Below are 20,000 nucleotides of genomic sequence, written 5' to 3' on the forward strand. Positions count from 1 at the left end.
AATGCATGACAATGTTTTTTGTTTTGCACTTATTTTTTAGCACCGTGATTACCAGCGAAATTATTCATAATTATCGCGTTAAGCAATGTCAGCTAAGATTTATCCGAGAGCCAGATGCAGTCATCAAAAGAGCCACATCTGGCTCTAGAGCCATAGGTTCCCTACCCCTTTTCTAGAGTCTTCTTTGCGGTTCATATTTGCAATGACGAGTTGGACTTTGTTGACGTAATCGACCATGAAAATTAGTAGACTGCAATTTTTTTTCGGCGATTCTTCATTTTACCGCTGACTTGATTTCGGTCTCCCGGCGGACAGAGGACTAGCTGGCACGTCTAAAAAATGGTCAATTGACTTAGTTGTGGTTTCCCTCTCTGCATGAAAGTTTAAAAGTAGCATATATTAATGCAGTATGAAGAGGAATGTTTGAATGTAGACACATAGAATCATCATACTGCTGTGATTATATGCATCAAGTGTTCATTCAAGGCTAAAATGTCGAGATATATATGGTGTATCGCGACATGGCCTAAAAATATCGAGATATTGAAAAAAAAAGGCCGTATCGCCCAGCTCGAATATGATTGATTAGTATTGCAGTACTATACCTAGTCAGCACTATTTTAAACCTGTATTTCTGGCAGACACATCCAACAATATATCAATCAATCATCAATCAATGTTTACTTATATAGCCCTAAATCACTAGTGTCTCAAAGGGCTGCACAAACCACTACGACATCCTCGGTAGGCCCACATAAGGGCAAGGAAAAATTCACACCCGGTGGGACGTCGGTGACAATGATGACTATGAGAACCTTGGAGAGGAGGAAAGCAATGGATGTCGAGCGGGTCTAACATGATACTGTGAAAGTTCAGTCCATAATGGATCCAACACAGTCGCGAGAGTCCAGTCCAAAGCGGATCCAACACAGCAGCGTGAGTCCCGTTCACAGCGGAGCCAGCAGGAAACCATCCCAAGCGGAGGCGGATCAGCAGCGCAGAGATGTCCCCAGCCGATACACAGGCAAGCAGTACATGGCCACCGGATCGGACCGGACCCCCTCCACAAAGGAGAGTGGGACATAGAAGAAAAAGAAAAGAAACGGCAGATCAACTGGTCTAAAAAGGGAGTCTATTTAAAGTCTAGAGTATACAGATGAGTTTTAAGGTGAGACTTAAATGCTTCTACTGAGGTGGCATCTCGAACTGTTACCGGGAGGGCATTCCAGAGTACTGGAGCCCGGATATATCTGACTTTGTCTTTAAAAAGCCAGACTAAAAGCCCTCTTATTTTGGACCTTTGTCGTCCTATCTTGCACTCTCTCTTCTTCAAAGGCCCCAAAAATCTTCAAAACCCGAAACGGAGTTTGAAGCAAAGTTTGCAATCTCCGAGCCGGTGTTTGGCTTTGTTATGCGCGGCCGAGATCTAAAGTCTTCATTTCTAATTCGTCTGCAAGCCGAGGTCACTCGCTAATCCTTAATTGTCCTCCAGTCCTCCGTCAGCTGCAGACACCCATTGCCCCCCTCTGCACCCCCCCCCCCCAACCCCTACCCCCGTCCGTCACTCCACAGCGGTGATAAAGTCATATTGAAGTGGAGTGAAATAAAATGGCTTTTTTTTTTCTCTCCCCCCCCCCCCCCCCCCCCTGCCACTGAAAGATGGAGGTGAGGATGTCTCCAAATAGTCGACTGATGGAAAGACGCCATCACGGAGGGAAAAGCGGCTGTATCATTACGTCGCGAATACGAGAGAGTCTTTTTTTTTTTTTTTTTTTTTTTTAATCGGTGTGTCTTGCACAGACGTTGCGGAGAAAGCGAGTTGAGGTGTAAGATTGGTAAATAAATGGGTTGTACTTGTATAGCGCTTTTCTACCTTTAAGGTTCTCAAAGCGCTTTGACACTATTTCCACATTCATCCATTCACACACACACTCACACACTGATGGGGGGAGCTGCCATGCAAGGCGCCAACCAGCACCCATCAGGAGCATGGGTGAAGTGTCTTGCCCAAGGACACAACGGACGTGACGAGGTTGGTACTAGGTGGGGTTTGAACCAGGTCCCCAACGACCGGGCCGCAGAAAAAGTTTTTATAATTTTTTTAATTTATTGTATTTTTTATTTATTTTTTTAAATCAACATAAATAACACAAGATACACCTACAATTATTGCACGAACCCAAAAAAAATCTCCCTTTTTCATGACAAAAAATAAATAACTACAAAAAATACAACAAAAAAAAGAATCCCCCCCCCTCCCCGCCGCCAGACCGCCGGACAAATTATTAAGCGTTGACCGGTCCGCAGCTACAAAAAGGTTGGGAACCAATGGATTACATGAATACGACTGTGTGGGTTCTGTCGTGCCAGAAATCCCAAAACCAGTGTAGTTGGCACGTTGTGTGAATGGTAAATAAAATTAAAACCCAATGATTAGCAAATCCTTTTCAATCAATCAATCAATGTTTATTTATATAGCCCCAAATCACAAATGTCTCAAAGGACTGCACAAATCATTACGACTACAACATCCTCGGAAGAACCCACAAAAGGGCAAGGAAAACTCACACCCAGTGGGCAGGGAGAATTCACATCCATTGGGACGCCAGTGACAATGCTGACTATGAGAAACCTTGGAGAGGACCTCAGATGTGGGCAACCCCCCCTCTCTAGGGGACCGAAAGCAATGGATGTCGAGCGGGTCTAACATGATACTGTGAAAGTTCAATCCATAGTGGCTCCAACACAGCCGCGAGAGTTCAGTTCAAGCGGATCCAAGACAGCAGCGAGAGTCCCGTCCACAGGAAACCATCTCAAGCGGATCAGCAGCGTAGAGACGTCCCCAATCGATACACAGGCGAGCGGTCCATCCTGGGTCCCGACGAGCGGTCCATCCTGGGTCTCGACTCTGGACAGCCAGTACTTCATCCATGGTCATCGGACCGGACCCCCTCCACGAGGGAGGGGGGGACATAGGAGAAAGAAAAGAAGCGGCAGATCAACTGGTGTAAAAAAGGTGGTCTATTTAAAGGCTAGAGTATACAGATGAGTTTTAAGGTGAGACTTAAATGCTTCTACTGAGGTAGCATCTCGAACTGTTACCGGGAGGGCATTTCAGAGTACTGGAGCCCGAACGGAAAACGCTCTATAGCCCGCAGACTTTTTTTGGGCTCTAGGAATCACTAATAAGCCGGAGTCTTTTGAAGGCAGATTCCTTGCCGGGACATATGGTACAATACAATCGGCAAGATAGGCTGGAGCTAGACCGTGTAGTATTTTATACGTAAGTAGTAAAACCTTAAAGTCACATCTTAAGTGTACAGGAAGCCAGTGCAGGTGAGCCAGTATAGGTATATATGTATGTATATATGTATATAAAGGTATATACAGTACAGGCGTAATGTGATCAAACTTTCTTGTTCTTGTCAAAAGTCTAGCAGCCGCATTTTGTACCAACTGTAATCTTTTAATGCTAGACATGGGGAGACCCGAAAATAATACGTTACAGTAATCGCGACGAGACGTAACAAACGCATTTTCAATTTATATTCAATTGAATAACCTGCAAAGACAAGATATTTAATGTTCAAACTGAGAAACCTAATGTATGTTTGCAAATAATCACTCATTTAGAATTTAATGGCAGCAACACAATGCAAAAAAGTTGGCACGGGGGGGGGGGGGCATTTTTACCACTGTGTCACATGGCCTTTCCTTTTAACAACACTCAGTTGTCAAGACGTGGACTTTGGTGCGATTGGTTTTCCCGTGGTGCAAAGCGACTGGATCGGACACGATGTGATGGTACTGACATCTTTTAATTGTTCTATCAAAAGGTTAAAACAAAAAGGCACTCGCAGTGGAGCTACAAAACTTGGCTAAGAAAACAAAAACTTATCACTATAACGTAAACTATGGACATCAAACAAAACCTGCAAACTATGGCATAAAAAACGAAAACTTACATGGAACTACAAAATAGCATGGATCATCAGCATGGATAACAAGGGTGTGTAGAGGGTGATGTCGCCGGGTTGACTGCCTGGCGACTGCAGGCTCAAATAGAGGAGACGTCATTAACAACAGGTGCGTGAGTCCAAATGAATCAGGTGCGTGACATGGGGACAGGTGAAAACTAATGGGTTGTCATGGAAACAAATCAGGAACTTGTTTAAGTTGGGGTCCACGTTAATCAATTCATGGTAATGCTACGGCTAACACTTAGCATAGAAATAGAGACGGGGAATACTCACGGTAACGGCAGCTCGAAGCAAACAAAGAAGCCAGGACGAGCGTGGGGAGAGGTGAACAAATAGCTCTCTGGTTAGTGGTTTGACAACAGGTGAGTGTGCCGACCACGAACCAAAGGCAGGTGGACCCATTTAATCCCCATGGAAACTAAAACAAACCCAGAGGTGCACAAACAGGAACTAAGGGAGTCCAAAACTAACAGAAAATAACAAAACATCATGTCAGTGTCGGGACATTGTCTTGCTGAAATAAGCAGGGGCGTCCATAATAATGTTGCTTGAATGGCAACATAAACCTGTATGTACCTTTCAGCATTAATGGTGCCGTCACAGATGCGTAAGTTACCCATGGCACTAATGCACCCCCATACCATTACAGACGCTGGCTTTTTAACTTTGCGTCTATAATAATCCAGATGGTTCGTCCAGAGGACACAACGTCCACAGTTTCCAAAAACAATTTGAAATGTGGACTCGTCAGACCACGGAACATTTTTCCACTTTACATCTACCCGTCTTAGATGAGCTTGGGTCCAGTGAAGCCGGCGGCTTTTCTGGGTGTTGTTGATAAATGGTTTTGGCTTTGCATTGTAGAGTTTTAACTTTCCCTTACAGATGCGGCGACCGACTGTAGTTACTGACAGTGGTTTTCTGAAGTGTTCCTGAGCTCATTTGGTGATATCCTTTACACACTGATGTTTGTTTTTGAAGCAGTTCTGCCTGAGGGATTAAGAGTCACAGGCATTCAATGTTGGTTTTTGGCCTTGCAGTGATTTCTCCAGATTCTCTGATATTATGGATTGTAGATGGAGAAATCGCTAAATTCCTTGCAATAGCTTGTTGAGAAATGTTGTTCTTAAACTGTTCGATAATTTGCTCACACATTTGTTGACAAAGTGGTGACCCTCACCCCATCCTTGTTTGTGAACGACTGAGCATTTCATGGAAGCTGCTTTTATACCCAATTAGGGCACCCTCCTCTTCCCAATTAGCCTGTTCACCTGTGGGATGTTCCAAATAAGTGTTTGATGAGCATTCCTCAACTTTATCAGTCTCCTTTGGCACTTGCACCAGCTTTTTTTAAACATGTTGCAGGTATCTAATTCCAAATGAGCTAATCTTTGCAAAAAATAACCAAGTTTAGCAGTTCGAAAATTTAAATATCTTGTCCTTGCAGTCTATTCAATTGAATATAAATTGAAAAGGATTTGCAAATCATTTTATTCTGTTTTTATTTACCATTTACACAACGAGCCAACTTCACTGGTTTTGGCTTTTCTACTTTCAAGGCACATAAAGTCATCAAACGCCCTACGACAGGTTGCAGCCGAGGGGTTTTTCATTCCAATTTTACTGGGAGCGGAGAGTATTTATATGCATATTTAATGCTAATAAACGGCTGGTGCATTGTGGGATCAGGTCAGGAACAGTTGATCACGTTAGATGCCAGCTGTGGTTCAAATACGAGCCATTAGCCTCTAATGAAGACAAGGACAGTCATTTTCAGATTATGCTCGCACGTACGTGGCAGTGGCTTCTGGGAAAAAAACCTGTCAGCCATTGTGTTCGAAACCCACTCATTTTGTAGTCGCAGTCTGTGATTACTATGACAGTCACAAATAGTCACTCTTGTGGCATGTTTTCCAGCCTGAATAGGATGTCTCCGTGCCTTTCTAGGTCCTGACACCACCAAGGACCCCTGTCTGAAAGTGCGCTGCCCCGCCCACAAAGTGTGCGTCAGCCACGACTACCAAACAGCCATCTGCACCAATCACAAGAAGCCAACACACAGGTAATGAAGACCTCCAACCTGGCCTGTTATTATTATTTACTCGCACCGAAACGGTACTTTGAAAATGGTGCCGATGCTTAAATGTTGCCCGAACCCGTACTTAAGTGTTTTTTAAGCATGGTCATGAACGAACTTGATTCTTGAGCAAGGTTTGCAAACCGTAAAGTTTTAAAAACACTTAAAAACCAATGTCTTGGAAAAATATATCACTCTTGAATCAACACAGTAGTTAATACTTTGATCAATGTTAATTACAAACTAAATGTGGGATATAAATAAGAATGGAAGTATAACTGTTTGGTTATAGCAGGGGTCGGGAACCTTTTTGGCTGAGAGAGCCATGAAAGCCAAATATTTAAAAATGTATTTCCGTGAGAGCCATATAATATTTTTTAACACTGAATACAACTAAATGTGTGCATTTTTAAGTAAGACCAACATGTTTAGAGTATAATAAATCCCTTATTCGTTTTAATAACATTCTTATTCTGAAGTTAACCAATAATAAATCAAATACCTCTTACCATTAATGCGACTTCTTGAACAAGTCTGGTAGAAAACGGATGGATGGATAAAATGCATGTGAATGTTTTGTATTTTGAACGTTATTTTTAGCTCTGTGCTTACTAGCGGAATTTTCCATAATTATCGTGTTAAGCCAGGGGTGTCCACCGTACACTGAAAAATCAGAGCAAGCGGGGGCCATTTTTATAATTTTTATTTTAAAAACCAATACAATATATGTATAAAAATATCCATTTAGGCCTCCACTCAGTTATGATCCCGAGGACCCCAAAGGGTTTTGGTCAAAAAAAATATAAAAAATGTGTCATTATTCATTATTATAATTGTTATTATTATGCAAGTTTTAAATCTCCAGATCAACATTAGAAAAAAAAAATTGAAAAAACACAAAATATGCAATATTTTCACCCAATAACTTTTTTAGGTGGGATATTTGAGATTATATAATAATTGGAGCCTTAATTTTGGATTTTGATTCATTATTATTTTTTCAGCAATGACACTTAAAAACATATCACACTAAAATAATTGGGGATCCAAAAGTGTCCTATTTATTAAAGTGTTAAAAAATAAATTATACATTTTTTTTTACTGTTTACTTTTAGCACAATAATCTCGAGATCAACTACAGATATATCCGTCAATTTTAAGTTTTATTGTTGTTTTTGTTTTGTTTGTTTTAGGCCCTTCTTTAAAAAAAACTGCTCAGTTTTTTTTATATGGTAAAACACAAAATATGCAACATTTCCCCCCCAAAATATCTCAAAGTGGAATATTTAATGGAATATTTAGGTCAATAATTCAAAATGACATTGATTTTGATTCATTATTATTTTTTAAAGAAAGAAACAGCCTGCATGGCAGCTTTGTGTTATTAGAGTAAACATTGCAACAATTTCTTGTTACATTTCACCTGTTTGCTCTTTTATACCACTTTTTATGTTTTGAATTGCATTCTTAAAATAAGCCGTGAGGCCGTTAGAAAAATGACCCACGGGCCGCACTTTGGACAGCCCTGTGTTAAGCAATGTCAGCTAAGATTTATCCGAGAGCCAGATGCAGTCATCAAAAGAGCCACATCTGGCTCTAGAGCCATAGGTTCCCTACCCCTGGGTTATAGTATATAATTGGTACAAAAGGTTTAACTAACACGTGTACAAGGATATTTACTGTGTATATATTTGAACAGTATTTATGTTGTGTACAAGGTGTATTTATAATATGTTGTGCAAAGGAAATGTCATAATTTTAGGAAGCTCATCTTGTAGTTGACAATATTTATAGCAGGGGTCGGCAACCCACGGCTCAGGAGCCGCATGCGACTCTTTGATCACTCTGATGTGGCTCAGTTGCTAAATTGCCGACCTCAACGATTATTCCGTGAGGTTTCCGGTTTTTAGTGCCTCTCTCAGAAATAACCCGAGGATAACATTCTTCAATTTTCACCTGGACTTCAACATTGAGGGCGTGCAGTGATGGCAATGCCTTTAATGTCCTCTTCAACATGTCGTCGCGCCAGCTTTTAAACCACGCGATCTGCATGCCGACTGAACATATTTTATATTTAGCCTTTGTTAACAAACGAAAATGACTGCAACGCATACTTACTCAACAGCCATACAGGTTACACTGAGGGTTGCAATATAAACAACTTTAACACTCCCCGCCCACCTCAACCGACGCCTGGAGGGGATGGGGGGATTTGGTGCTAGCGAGGGTGTAAAATGTAGCCCTGGAAGTGTAGGGATGCATGGGATTCTGGGTATTTGTTCTTTTGTGTTTATGTTTTGTTACAGTGCCGATGTTCTCCCGAAATGTGTTTGTCATTCTTGTTTGGTGTGGGTTCACAGTGGGGCACATATTCAATCAATCAATCAATCAATGTTTATTTATAGAGCCCCAAATCACAAATGTCTCAAAGGACTGCACAAATCATTACGACTACAACATCCTCGGAAGAACCCGCAAGGAAAACTCACACCCAGTGGGCAGGCAGAATTCACATCCAGTGGGACGCCAGTGACAATGCTGACTATGAGAAACCTTGGGGAAGACCTCAGATGTGGGCAACACCCCCCCCTCTAGGGGACCGAAAGCAATGGATGTCGAGCGGGTCTAACATGATGCTGTGAAAGTTCAATCCATAGTGGCTCCAGCACAGCCGCGAGAGTTCAGTTCAAAGCGGATCCAAGACAGCAGCGAGAGTCCCGTCCACAGGAGACCATCTCAAGCGGAGGCGGATCAGCAGCGTAGAGATGACCCCAATCGATACAGGCGAGCGGTCCATCCTGGGTCTCGACTCTGGACAGCCAGTACTTCATCCATGGTCATCGGACCGGACCCCCTCCACAAGGGAGCGGGGGACATAGGAGAAAGATAAGAAGCGGCAGATCAACTGGTATTAGTAAGAGTGTTAAAGTTTTTTAAACAGGCACCCTCAGTGTGACCTGTATTGCTGTTAAACAAGTATGCCTTGCAATCGTTTGCGTTTAAAGCCTCATTCAACATTTGAAGGGGAACATTATCACCGGATCTATGTAAGCGTCAATATATACCTTGATGTTGCAGAAAAAAGACCATATATTTTTTTAACCGATTTCCGAACTCTAAATGGGTGAATTTTGGCGAATAAAACGCCTTTCTGTTTATCGCTCTGGAGGGGATGACGTCAGAACGTGACGTCGCCGAGGTAACACAGCCGCCATTTTCATTTTCAACCCATTGTAAACATTGGGTCCCAGCTCTGTTATTTTCCGTTTTTTCGACTATTTTTTGGAACCTTGGAGACATCATGCCTCGTCGGTGTGTTGTCGGAGGGTGTAACAACACTAACAGGGAGGGATTCAAGTTGCACCGAAAATGCGAAAGTGTCTGCCGCCAGACCCCCATGGAATGTACCAAAGTGGCTCCACATTTGACCGGCGATGCTAAGACAGACATGGCACAGAGATGTATGGATAACCTGCAGATGCATTTGCAACGATTAAGTCAACGAAATCACAAAGGTGAGTTTTGTTGATGTTGACTTATGTGCTAATCAGACATATTTGGTCGCGGCGTGACTGCCAGCTAATCGATGCTAACATGCTATTTACCGGCGGTGCTAAAGCAGACATGGCACAGAGATGTATGGATAACCTGCAGATGCATTTGTAACGATACTTACAGAAATCACAAAGGTGAGTTTTGTTGATGTTGACTGCCAGCTAATCGATGCTAACATGCTACGCTAATCGACGCTAACACGCTATTTACCGGCGGTGCTAAAGCAGACATGGCACAGAGATGTATGGATAGCCTGCAGATGCATTTGCAACTATATTACGTTTCCTTCCACCCACATTTAATGCGAAACAAACACTTACCAATCGACGGATTTAAGTTGCTCCAGTGTCAAAAGATGCGAAAGTCCTGATCGTTTGGTCCGCACATTTTACCGGCGATGCTAACGCAGCTATTCGGCCATGCTATGGCTATGAATAGCGTCGATAGCTATTCGCTCAATAGCTTCAATTTCTTCTTCAATACTTCCATACTCCAACCATCCGTTTCAATACATGCGTAATCTGTTGAATCGCTTAAGTCGCTGAAATCCGAGTTTGAATCCGAGCTAATGTCGCTATATCTTGCTGTGCTATTCGCCATTGTTTGTTTACATTGGCAGCACTGTGTGACGTCACAGGGAAATGGATAGTGGCATCGCAAATAGCGAAAATCAAGCACTTTAATGCTTTTTTTAGGGATATTCGGAGACCGGTAAAATTTTGAAAAAAACTTCAAAAAATACAACATGCCACTGGGAACTGATTTTTATTGTTTTTAACCCTTTTGAAATTGTGATAATGTTCCCCTTTAACTAAACTGGCAAGCTGATTGAAGGTGTTGTAGAGGGTGCCAAAGGCAGCACCTTCATAGGATGCCTTTATTGTAGTTGATCGAGGAAAATCCTGCAAACATTCGTGAGATTGGCTGATCCGGCATTCGGTAGGCTCGAGGTATATTCGGGAGGGTTGGCAAGTGTGATGCTGTCAAGCGGCATTCATATAAAACTCACGGGTCCCACTAACATTAAATGTTCATATTAAGGTGCGGGCCGTGTGTCTGATACCCCTGGTTAATACATAGCACAAAGTAAAAAAAACTCTGTATGCAATGTTATTTCATTTTAAATTTCAAAAGAGTGTTGTGGCTCCCATTGTTTTCTTTACTTTGTGAAAAGGGTCAAAATGGCTTTTTGGGTGGTAAAGGTTGCCGACCCCTGGTTTATAGAGTTAGTAAGTGTTCAACTTCAGCCAAAACAGTTTTGGTCCGCAACATTTTTAATTAATTATTGCACAACTGTATGTATATGTAAGTCTATTTGTTTATTTTGTTGACCACTGGCCGAATAAATAACATTGAAATACAATAAAAAGATATAGTGAAGCAGAGTTCCCCATAAGAAACAATGTAAACATGAATTATAGGTTCTAGTCCCTATTTTAGTAAAACACTATGCTACCGTGTGTGTGTGTGTGTGTGTGTGTGTGTGTGTGTGTGTGTGTGTGTGTGTGTGTGTGTGTGTGTGTGTGTGTGTGTGTGTGTGTGTAAACATATATATGTATATAAATACAGTTTATATATATATATATATATATATATATATATATATATATATATATATATATATATATATATATAAACTGTATTTATATGAGGTGGCGATGAGGTAGCGACTTGTCCAGGGTGTACCCCGCCTTCCGCCCGATTGTAGCAGAGATAGGCGCCAGCGCCCCTCGTGACCCCGAAAGGGAATAAGCGGTAGAAAAATGGATGGATGGGATGGATATATATATATATATATATATATATATATATATATATATATATATATATATATATATATATATATATGTACATGCATGTGTGTATATATATATATATATATATATATATATATATATATATATATATATATATATACATATATATATATATGAGGTGGCGACTTGTCCAGGGTGTACCCCGCCTTCCGCCCGATTGTAGCAGAGATAGGCGCCAGCGCCCCTCGTGACCCCGAAAGGGAATAAGCGGTAGAAATGGATGGATGGGATGGATATATATATATATATATATATATATATATATATATATATATATATATATATATATGTATGTATGTATATATATAGATGTATGTATATTTATATATATATATATATATATATATATATATATATATATATATGTATGTATGTATATATATAGATGTATGTATATTTATATATATATATACATAGGCGTGGCGCAGTGGGAGAGTGGCCGTGCGCAACCCGAGGGTACCTGGTTCAATTCCCACCTAGTACCAACCTCGTCACGTCCGTTGTGTCCTGAGCAAGACACTTCACCCTTGCTCCTGATGGGTGCTGGTTGGCGCCTTGCATGGCAGCTCCCTCCATCAGTGTGTGAATGTGTGTGTGAATGGGTAAATGTGGAAGTAGTGTCAAAGCGTTTTGAGTACCTTGAAGGTAGAAAAGCGCTATACAAATACAACCCATTTATCATTTATTTATATATTAGGGCTGCGAATCTTTGGGTGTCCCACTATTTGATTCAATATCGATTCTTGCGGTCACGATTGGAAAATATATAGATTTTTTTCGATTCGATTCGATTCTCGATTCAAAAACTATTTTTTTCTGATTCAAAAGGATTCTGTATTTATTCAATACGGTTTCAGCAGGATCTACCCGTCTGCTGACATGCTAGCAGAGTGGTAGATTAAAAAAAAAAAAAGCTTTTATAATTGTAAAGGACAATGTTTTATCAACTGATTGCAATAATGTAAATTTGTTTTAACTATTAAACGAACCAAAAATATGACTTATTTTATCTTTGTGAAAACATTGGACTCAGTGTGTTGTCAAGCTTATGAGATGCCATGCAAGTGTAAGCCACTGTGACACTATTGTTCTTTTTTATTATTCTTATAAATGTCTAATGATAATGTCAATGAGGGATTTCTAATCACTGCTATGCTGAAATTATAACTAATATTGATACTGTTGTTGATAATATTCATTTTTGTTTCACTACTTTTGGTTTGTTCTGTGTGGTGTTTGTGTCTCCTCTCAATTGCTCTGTTTATTGCAGTTCTGAGTGTTGCTGGGTCAGCTTTGGTTTTGGAATTTGATTGCATTGTTGAATAAATATATATATATATATATATATATATATATATATATATATATATATATATATATATATATATATATATATATTGGAATTGGATTGCATTGTTGAATAAATATATATATATACATACATATATACATATGCATACATATATATAAATATGTATGTATATAGAAATATATGTACATATGTTTGTACATATATATACTGTGTATGTTTGTATATATATATATATACATACATAAATACATACATATATATACATACATACTGTATATATATATATATATACATACATACATACACACACATATGTACATATGCATACATACTTATATATAAGTATTTATGTATGAATAAATATATGTACATAAGTTTTTGTGTATATATATATATATATATATATATATATGCCCTGTGATGAGGTGGCGACTTGACCCCGCCTATTGCCCGAATGCAGCTGAGATAAGCTCCAGCGATCCCCCGCTACCCCAAAAGGGACAAGCGGTAAATAGATGGATGGATATATATATATATATATATATATATATATATATATATATATATATATATATATATATATATATATATATATATATATATATATATATATATATATATATATATATATATATAAATCTCCTGATGATTGAGGGAACCCCTCATGAAACAGTTCTGTAGAGATGAAGTAGTCTTGTGATTTTTCCCACACTACATATGCGCTCTACCACGGTATCGAGCACTATTCTCTGGATAACCCAATCAAGATAGATGTATATATATATATATGTTTCCTGCCTTAAGTTGTGCTTTCGCCTTGAGCTCTTTTTGTATTACTTTGAGTTTGAATAATTTAAATAATGTCCCTACCTTCAAGTCATGTCCAGAATAGTCCGATTGCATCCCGGGAGAACAATCCTCACAGCAAACTGCGACCCCCCCCCCACCCCCGTCAAGACACTATGGACTGGACTTTCACTATATTATGTCAGACCAGCTCGACATCTATTGTATCCGGTCTCCCATACAGGGCAGGGGGTCTACCCACATCTGCGGTCCTCTCCAAGGTTTCTCATAGTCATTCATATCGACATCCACCGGGTTGTGAGTTTTTCCTTTCCCTGATGTGGGCTCTGAACCGAGGATGTCGTCGTGGCTTGTGCAGCCCTTTGAGACACCTGTTAATTAGGGCTATATCGATAAACATTGATTGATTGATATAGAACTCAGCTGATACACCATGTGTGTCTCTGTAAAAAAGACATAAACACATTCATCACCAATTAATTCTTGTCCAACAATACGCTTATTTGTACACTCCTTGAGCACCGTGGCATCATCATCTTTAATTAGTTTGTGCATTCAGCCTCGCGATGATCCCAGTTTCGTTTTTATTTTTCACTCCCCAAACCGTTTCATTCCAGGGCTCCACAATCCCCGAGCCACGTTTGGAAAGTAATTTTTTTTGTCCCAGGCTCTAATTGATTTCTCTCCCTTCATTAGCTTCCAAGTCCATTTGTTTTGATTCTTGCCCCGTCATATTGAATTAATAACGCATCCAATTTACCGCTAAATGCATCAAATAATTCCACTGCAATCTGCGTTTGGTGGACGCATCGCTCACTTAAGCTGCGGACTATGAAATTATGTATTCCGTCATTTGTTCGGCAATGACGGTAATGCGGAAAACCCTATCAGAACGGTCTCTGGTCTAAAGTGCCTCTTGCTCTGTGGCGCCATTTAATTGCATGGTCGTGCATTGTAGCGGCAACGAGACCTTGGGAAGTACAACAAAAACTCCACTGTTCCCAAACAAAAGTTGAGAAACATGGCGGGTTTGTCTTTGTTTTGTTCTTCCGGTTCTAGCCTATTCACAAAGCTGCTTTTGTCGTGTTTACAAACACAACCTTCAGATGTAGATGCCATCCATCCATCCATCCTGTTTCTTCCACTTATCCGAGGTCGGGTCGCGGGGGCAGTAGCCTAAGCAGGGAAGCCCAGACTTCCCTCTCCCCAGCCACTTTGTCAAGCTCCTCCCGGGGGATCCCGAGGTGTTCCAACGAGTCCTGGGTCTTCCCCGTGGCCTCCTACCGGTTGGACATGCCCTAAACACCTCCCTAGGGAGCCGTGATCTTGTCCTTTCGGTCATAACCCAAAGCTCATGACCATAGGTGAGGATGGGAAAGTAGATCGACCGGTAAATTGAGAGCTTTGTGTCAGAGTTAATTGGTGACGAACCCCAAGATGCAGATATGGAGGCAGGCATTTTGCAGGAAAAGATGATTTATTTAAAATATTTGAATAAGAACACACAAAAGGGTACTAACAAAGGACGCGCACGAGACGGATAACAAACAAAAGGGTCTCTAGCATGGAAGCTAACAAGAAACAAAAAGGGGCCTAGCGTGGAAGGTAGCAAACAGGAAAACAGAAGTTGTTACTTGTAGAGTGAAAACAAAACGGAAGCAGGGAACAAAAAACAGTAAGCTACAAACAGATACCGAAAGATAGATTACCGCTACGCTGCAACGACTCGACATGAAACGACACGACAGGAGCAACAATACGGAAGTCATCGAAAAGACAATAATCCAGCACTGACCGAAAAACAAAGCAGGTACAAATAGGAGTGGGCTGATTGACACCAGGTGTGGCCAGGTGCCAGTCAGCCGCATCTGAGGGGAAACAAAGCACTCAGGGAGACAAACAGGAAGCTGAACCAAAATAAGAGTGCTGACAGGAAATACTAAACACACAGAAGAAAAACTAAAACACAAACAAATAGTCAGTGGCAAGCCTGACACTTTGCCTTCCGGCTCAGTTCCTTCTTCACCACAACGGATCGATACAGCGTACGCATTACTGAAGACTCCGCACCAATCTCACAATCCACTCTTCCCTCAATCGTGAACAAGACTCCTAGGTACTTGAAATCCTCCACTTGGGGCAAGATCTCCTCCCCAACCCGGAGATGGCACTCCACCCTTTCCTGGGGCGAGAACCATGGACTCGGACTTGGAGGTGCTGATTCTCATCCCGGTCGCTTCACCCTCGGCTGCGAACCGATCCAGTGAGAGCTGAAGATCCTTGCCAGACGAAGCCATCAGGACCACAACATCTGCAAAAAGCAGAGACCTAATCCTGTGGTCACCAAACCGGAACCCCTCAACGCCTTGACTGCGCCTAGAAATACTCTCCATAAAAGTTATGAACTGAATTGTCGACAAAGGGCAGCCTTGGTGGAGTCCAACCCTCACTGGAAACGGGTCAGACTTACTGCCGGCAATGCGGACTTCACCCAGATGGAAATGGTAAATGGGTTATACTTTTATCGCGCTTTTCTACCTTCAAGGTACTCAAAGCGCTTTGACACTATTTCCACATTCACCCATTCACTCACACACTGATGGCCCTAACCAAAATCAGGAGCAAGGGTGAAGTGTCTTGCCCAAGGACACAACGGACGTGACTAAGTTGGTTAGCAGGTGGGGATCGAACCAGGAACCCTCAGGTTGCTGGCAGGGCCACTCTCCAAACCGCGCCACGCCGTCCCCCTAAACAAAACACTCCCGGGTTGTGTCGGAATAGCGCAGGAAACCCCGTTGGTTTACTTAAACAAAGCAGCCAGCCGCACTTCAGAGAAGACTGTGAAAGGTCCTCGGTGTTAATTCTTACCCACCTGGGTCCCGCCGCGAGGCTCGCTGCGCTACCATGAAATTGGAGCTTTTCCAAATTAGTGCAGCACGGGAGATCCCGGCAGGGTGCCGGAGCACAGAGCGGCGTGAGACAACAACGAGAGAGAAGAGATTATTTCCGCTCCTCTGTTTTATGATAATGCGGCTTTTCAGTCTCGCCTCGTCCTCGTCGTCTGCCAGATTCTGTCGGTGCGAGGGATGTCGTCGACTAAGCGTTTTCCTAGAGCGGGGGTCTCGGCAACCCGGGGCTCTTTAGCGCCGCCCTAGTGGCTCTCTGGAGTTTTTTAAAAATGTATGAAAAATGGAAAAAGATGAAGGAAAAAAAAAATACATTTTTTGTTTTAATATGGTTTCTGTAGGAGGACAAACATCAATCAATCAATCAAGCAATGATTATTTATATAGCCCTAAATCACTAGTGTCTCAAAGGGCTGCACAAACCACAACGACATCCTTGGTAGGCCCACATAAGGGCAGGAAAAACTCACACCCAGTGGGACGTCGGTGACAGTGATGACTATGAGAAACCTTGGAGAGGACCGTATATGTGGGCAATCCCCCTCTAGGGGACCGAAAGCAATGGATGTCGAGCGGGTCTAACATGATACTGTGAAAGTTCTGTGAAAGTTCATAGAAAATACTATAAAAACTTCAATCCATAGTGGATCCACCACAGCCGTGAGAGTCCAGTCCAAAGTGGATCCAACACAGTAGCGGGAGTCCCGTCCATAGTGGAACCAACAGGAAACCATCCCAAGCGGAGGCGGATCAGCAGCGCAGAGATGTCCCCAACCGATACCCAGGCGAGCGGTCCATCCTGGGTCCCAACTCTGGACGAGTGGTCCATCTTGGGTCCCGACTCTGGACGAGCGGTCCATCCTGGGTCCCGACTCTGGACAGGCAGTACTTCATCCATGGCCATCGGTCCAGACCCCCTCCACAAGGCAGGAAACCATCCCAAGCGAAGGCGGATCAGCAGCGCAGAGATGTCCCCAGCCGATACCCAGGCGAGCGGTCCATCCTGGGTCCCAACTCTGGACGAGCAGTACTTCATCCATGGCCATCGGTCCAAACCCCCCCACAAGGCAGGAAACCATCCCAAGCGGAGTAGGATCAGCATTGTAGAGATGTCCCCAACCGATACCCAGGCGAGCGGTCCATCCTGGGTCCCAACTCTGGACGAGCGGTCCATCCTGGGTCCCGACTCTGGACGAGCGGTCCATCCTGGGTCCCGACTCTGGACAGGCAGTACTTCATTCATGGCCATCGGTCCAGACCCCCTCCACAAGGCAGGAAACCATCCCAAGCGAAGGCGGATCAGCAGCGCAGAGATGTCCCCAACCGATACCCAGGCGAGCGGTCCATCCTGGGTCCCAACTCTGGACGAGCGGTCCATCTTGGGTCCCGACTCTTGACGAGTGGTCCATCCTGGGTCCCGACTCTGGACAGCCAGTACTTCATCCATGGCCATCGGTCCAGACCCCCTCCACAAGGGAGAGTGGGACAGAGGAGAAAAAGAAAAGAAACGGCAGATCAACTGGTCGAAAAAGGAGGTCTATTTAAAGGCTAGAGTATACAGATGAGTTTTAAGGTGAGACTTAAATGCTTCTACTGAGGTAGGATCTCGAACTGTTACCGGGAAGGCATTCCAGAGTACTGGAGCCCGAATGGAAAACGCTCTATAGCCCGCAGACTTTTTTTGGGCTCTGGGAATCACTAATAAACCGGAGTCCTTTGAAGGCAGATTTCTTGCCGGGACATATAGTACAATACAATCTGCAAGATAGGCTGGAGCTAGACCGTGTAGTATTTTATACGTAATATGACACAAACCTCCCTAATTTTTATAAAGCACACTGTTTATATTAAACATGCTTCACTGATTCAAGTATTTGCATACATCCCAACCCTCCTGGATTTTCCAGGAGACTCCCGTAACTCAGCGCCTCTCCCGAAAACCTCCCGGGACAAATTTTCTCCCGGAAATCTCCCGAAATTCAGGCGGAGCTAGAGGCCACGCCCCCTCCAGCTCCATGCGGACCTGAATGACGTGTCGACAGTCTGTTTTCACGTCCGCATCCCACAATATAAACAGCGAGCCTGCCCAATGACGTTATAACTGTAGAATTATCGAGGGCGAGTTCTTGGTTTCTTATGTGGGTTTATTGTTAGGCAGTTTCACTAACGTCCTCCCAGCGCGGTAACAACACACAACAACAGCAGTCACGTTTTCGTCTACCGTGAAGCAGTTCGTCTGCCGTAAACAGCAATGGTGTGACACTCTTAAACAGGACAATACTGCCATCTACTCTACATTCACCAACCTTTTTGAAAGCGAGAGTTACTTCTTGGGTACTGATTAATGCACAGGGCTACCAGTTTGATACACACTTAAATAAATGACCAGAAATAGCCAATTTGCTCAATTTACCTTTAACTCTATGTTATTATTAATAATTAATGATATTTATCTTTGTGGAAACACTGATCATCTTAATTATTTCTCACAATAAATATATATTTTTGATGTCATGTTTTAAATAGGTTAAAATCCGATCCCTTGCCCCACCCCCGACCACGCCCCCACCCTCCACCTCCCGAAATCGGAGGTCTCAAGGTTGGCAAGTATGAGTATTTGGCGAGCGCCGTATTGTCCTACTAATTTTGGCTGTCTTCGAACTCACCGTGGTTTGTTTACATGTACAACTTTCTCTGACTTCCTAGGACGTGTTTTATGCCACTTCTTTTTCCGTCTCATTTTGTCCACCAAACTTTTAACGTTGTGCGTGAATGCACAAAGGTGAGTTTTGTTGATGTTATCGACTTGTGTGGAGTGCTAATCGGGCATATTTGGTCCCTGCCTGACTGCAAGCTAATCGATGCTAACATGCTATTTAGGCTAGCTATAGGTCCACATTGCATCATCATGCCTCATTTGTAGCTATATTTGAGCTCATTTAGTTTCCTTTAAGTCCTCTTAATTCAATTTATATCTCATGACACACCATCTGTATTTTGTGGATTGTGTTGTGGTTTGTGCAGCCCTTTGAGACACTGGTGATTTCGGGCTATGTTAATAAACATTGATTGATTGATTGATTAAATTTGTTTTGCGGCTCCAGACAGATTTGTTTTTGTATTTTTGGTCCAATATGGCTCTTTTAATATATATATACATATTAAATATATATGTAAAGTAATTAAATGAAGCATCTAAATACATTTGATATCAAAGTAACTACATTAATTAAATTACCAAATTCTCGTTGATAACAAATACACAGCCTCTTCCATTTTTTCTAAAATATGTATCTGATGTCAGCTGACTAATCGATACTAAAGTCCACTGTGTGTTCTTCATAAGAACATTCTGGTTCTCCATCAACCAGTCAATCCTGCCAGGAGTCAATTCTTGCATTGAGATTTTATGACTTTATGGATTGTTTTTTCCCCCACAAGTGACCATTGATGATGTTTTTCCTGTCACGTAGTGTGAAAGCCCGGAAAGGCAGCGTGGGCCACAAGCACAGACTTGAAGCCGGCACTCACGGGAACTGCAAGCCG

The 20,000-nt window shown here is 42.3% G+C and overlaps 1 protein-coding gene across 3 annotated transcripts in view; it reads left to right on the plus strand.

Annotated features, from left to right (window-relative positions):
* The window catches only part of spock1 (SPARC (osteonectin), cwcv and kazal like domains proteoglycan 1), a 322,462-nt gene that overhangs the window by 219,386 nt on the left and 83,076 nt on the right, over window positions 1–20,000 (plus strand). For all 3 annotated transcript variants that reach the window (XM_061899887.1, XM_061899889.1, XM_061899888.1), the window contains 2 exons: window positions 5,928–6,042; window positions 19,928–20,000. The exon at window positions 19,928–20,000 is cut by the window's right edge and continues 60 nt beyond it. In XM_061899887.1, coding sequence (XP_061755871.1) covers window positions 5,928–6,042; window positions 19,928–20,000 — 188 coding nt within the window. The remainder of the gene's footprint in view (window positions 1–5,927; window positions 6,043–19,927) is intronic.

Source organism: Nerophis ophidion, linkage group LG05, assembly GCF_033978795.1.
Source record: "Nerophis ophidion isolate RoL-2023_Sa linkage group LG05, RoL_Noph_v1.0, whole genome shotgun sequence".
In the NCBI taxonomy this organism is placed as follows: domain Eukaryota; kingdom Metazoa; phylum Chordata; class Actinopteri; order Syngnathiformes; family Syngnathidae; genus Nerophis; species Nerophis ophidion.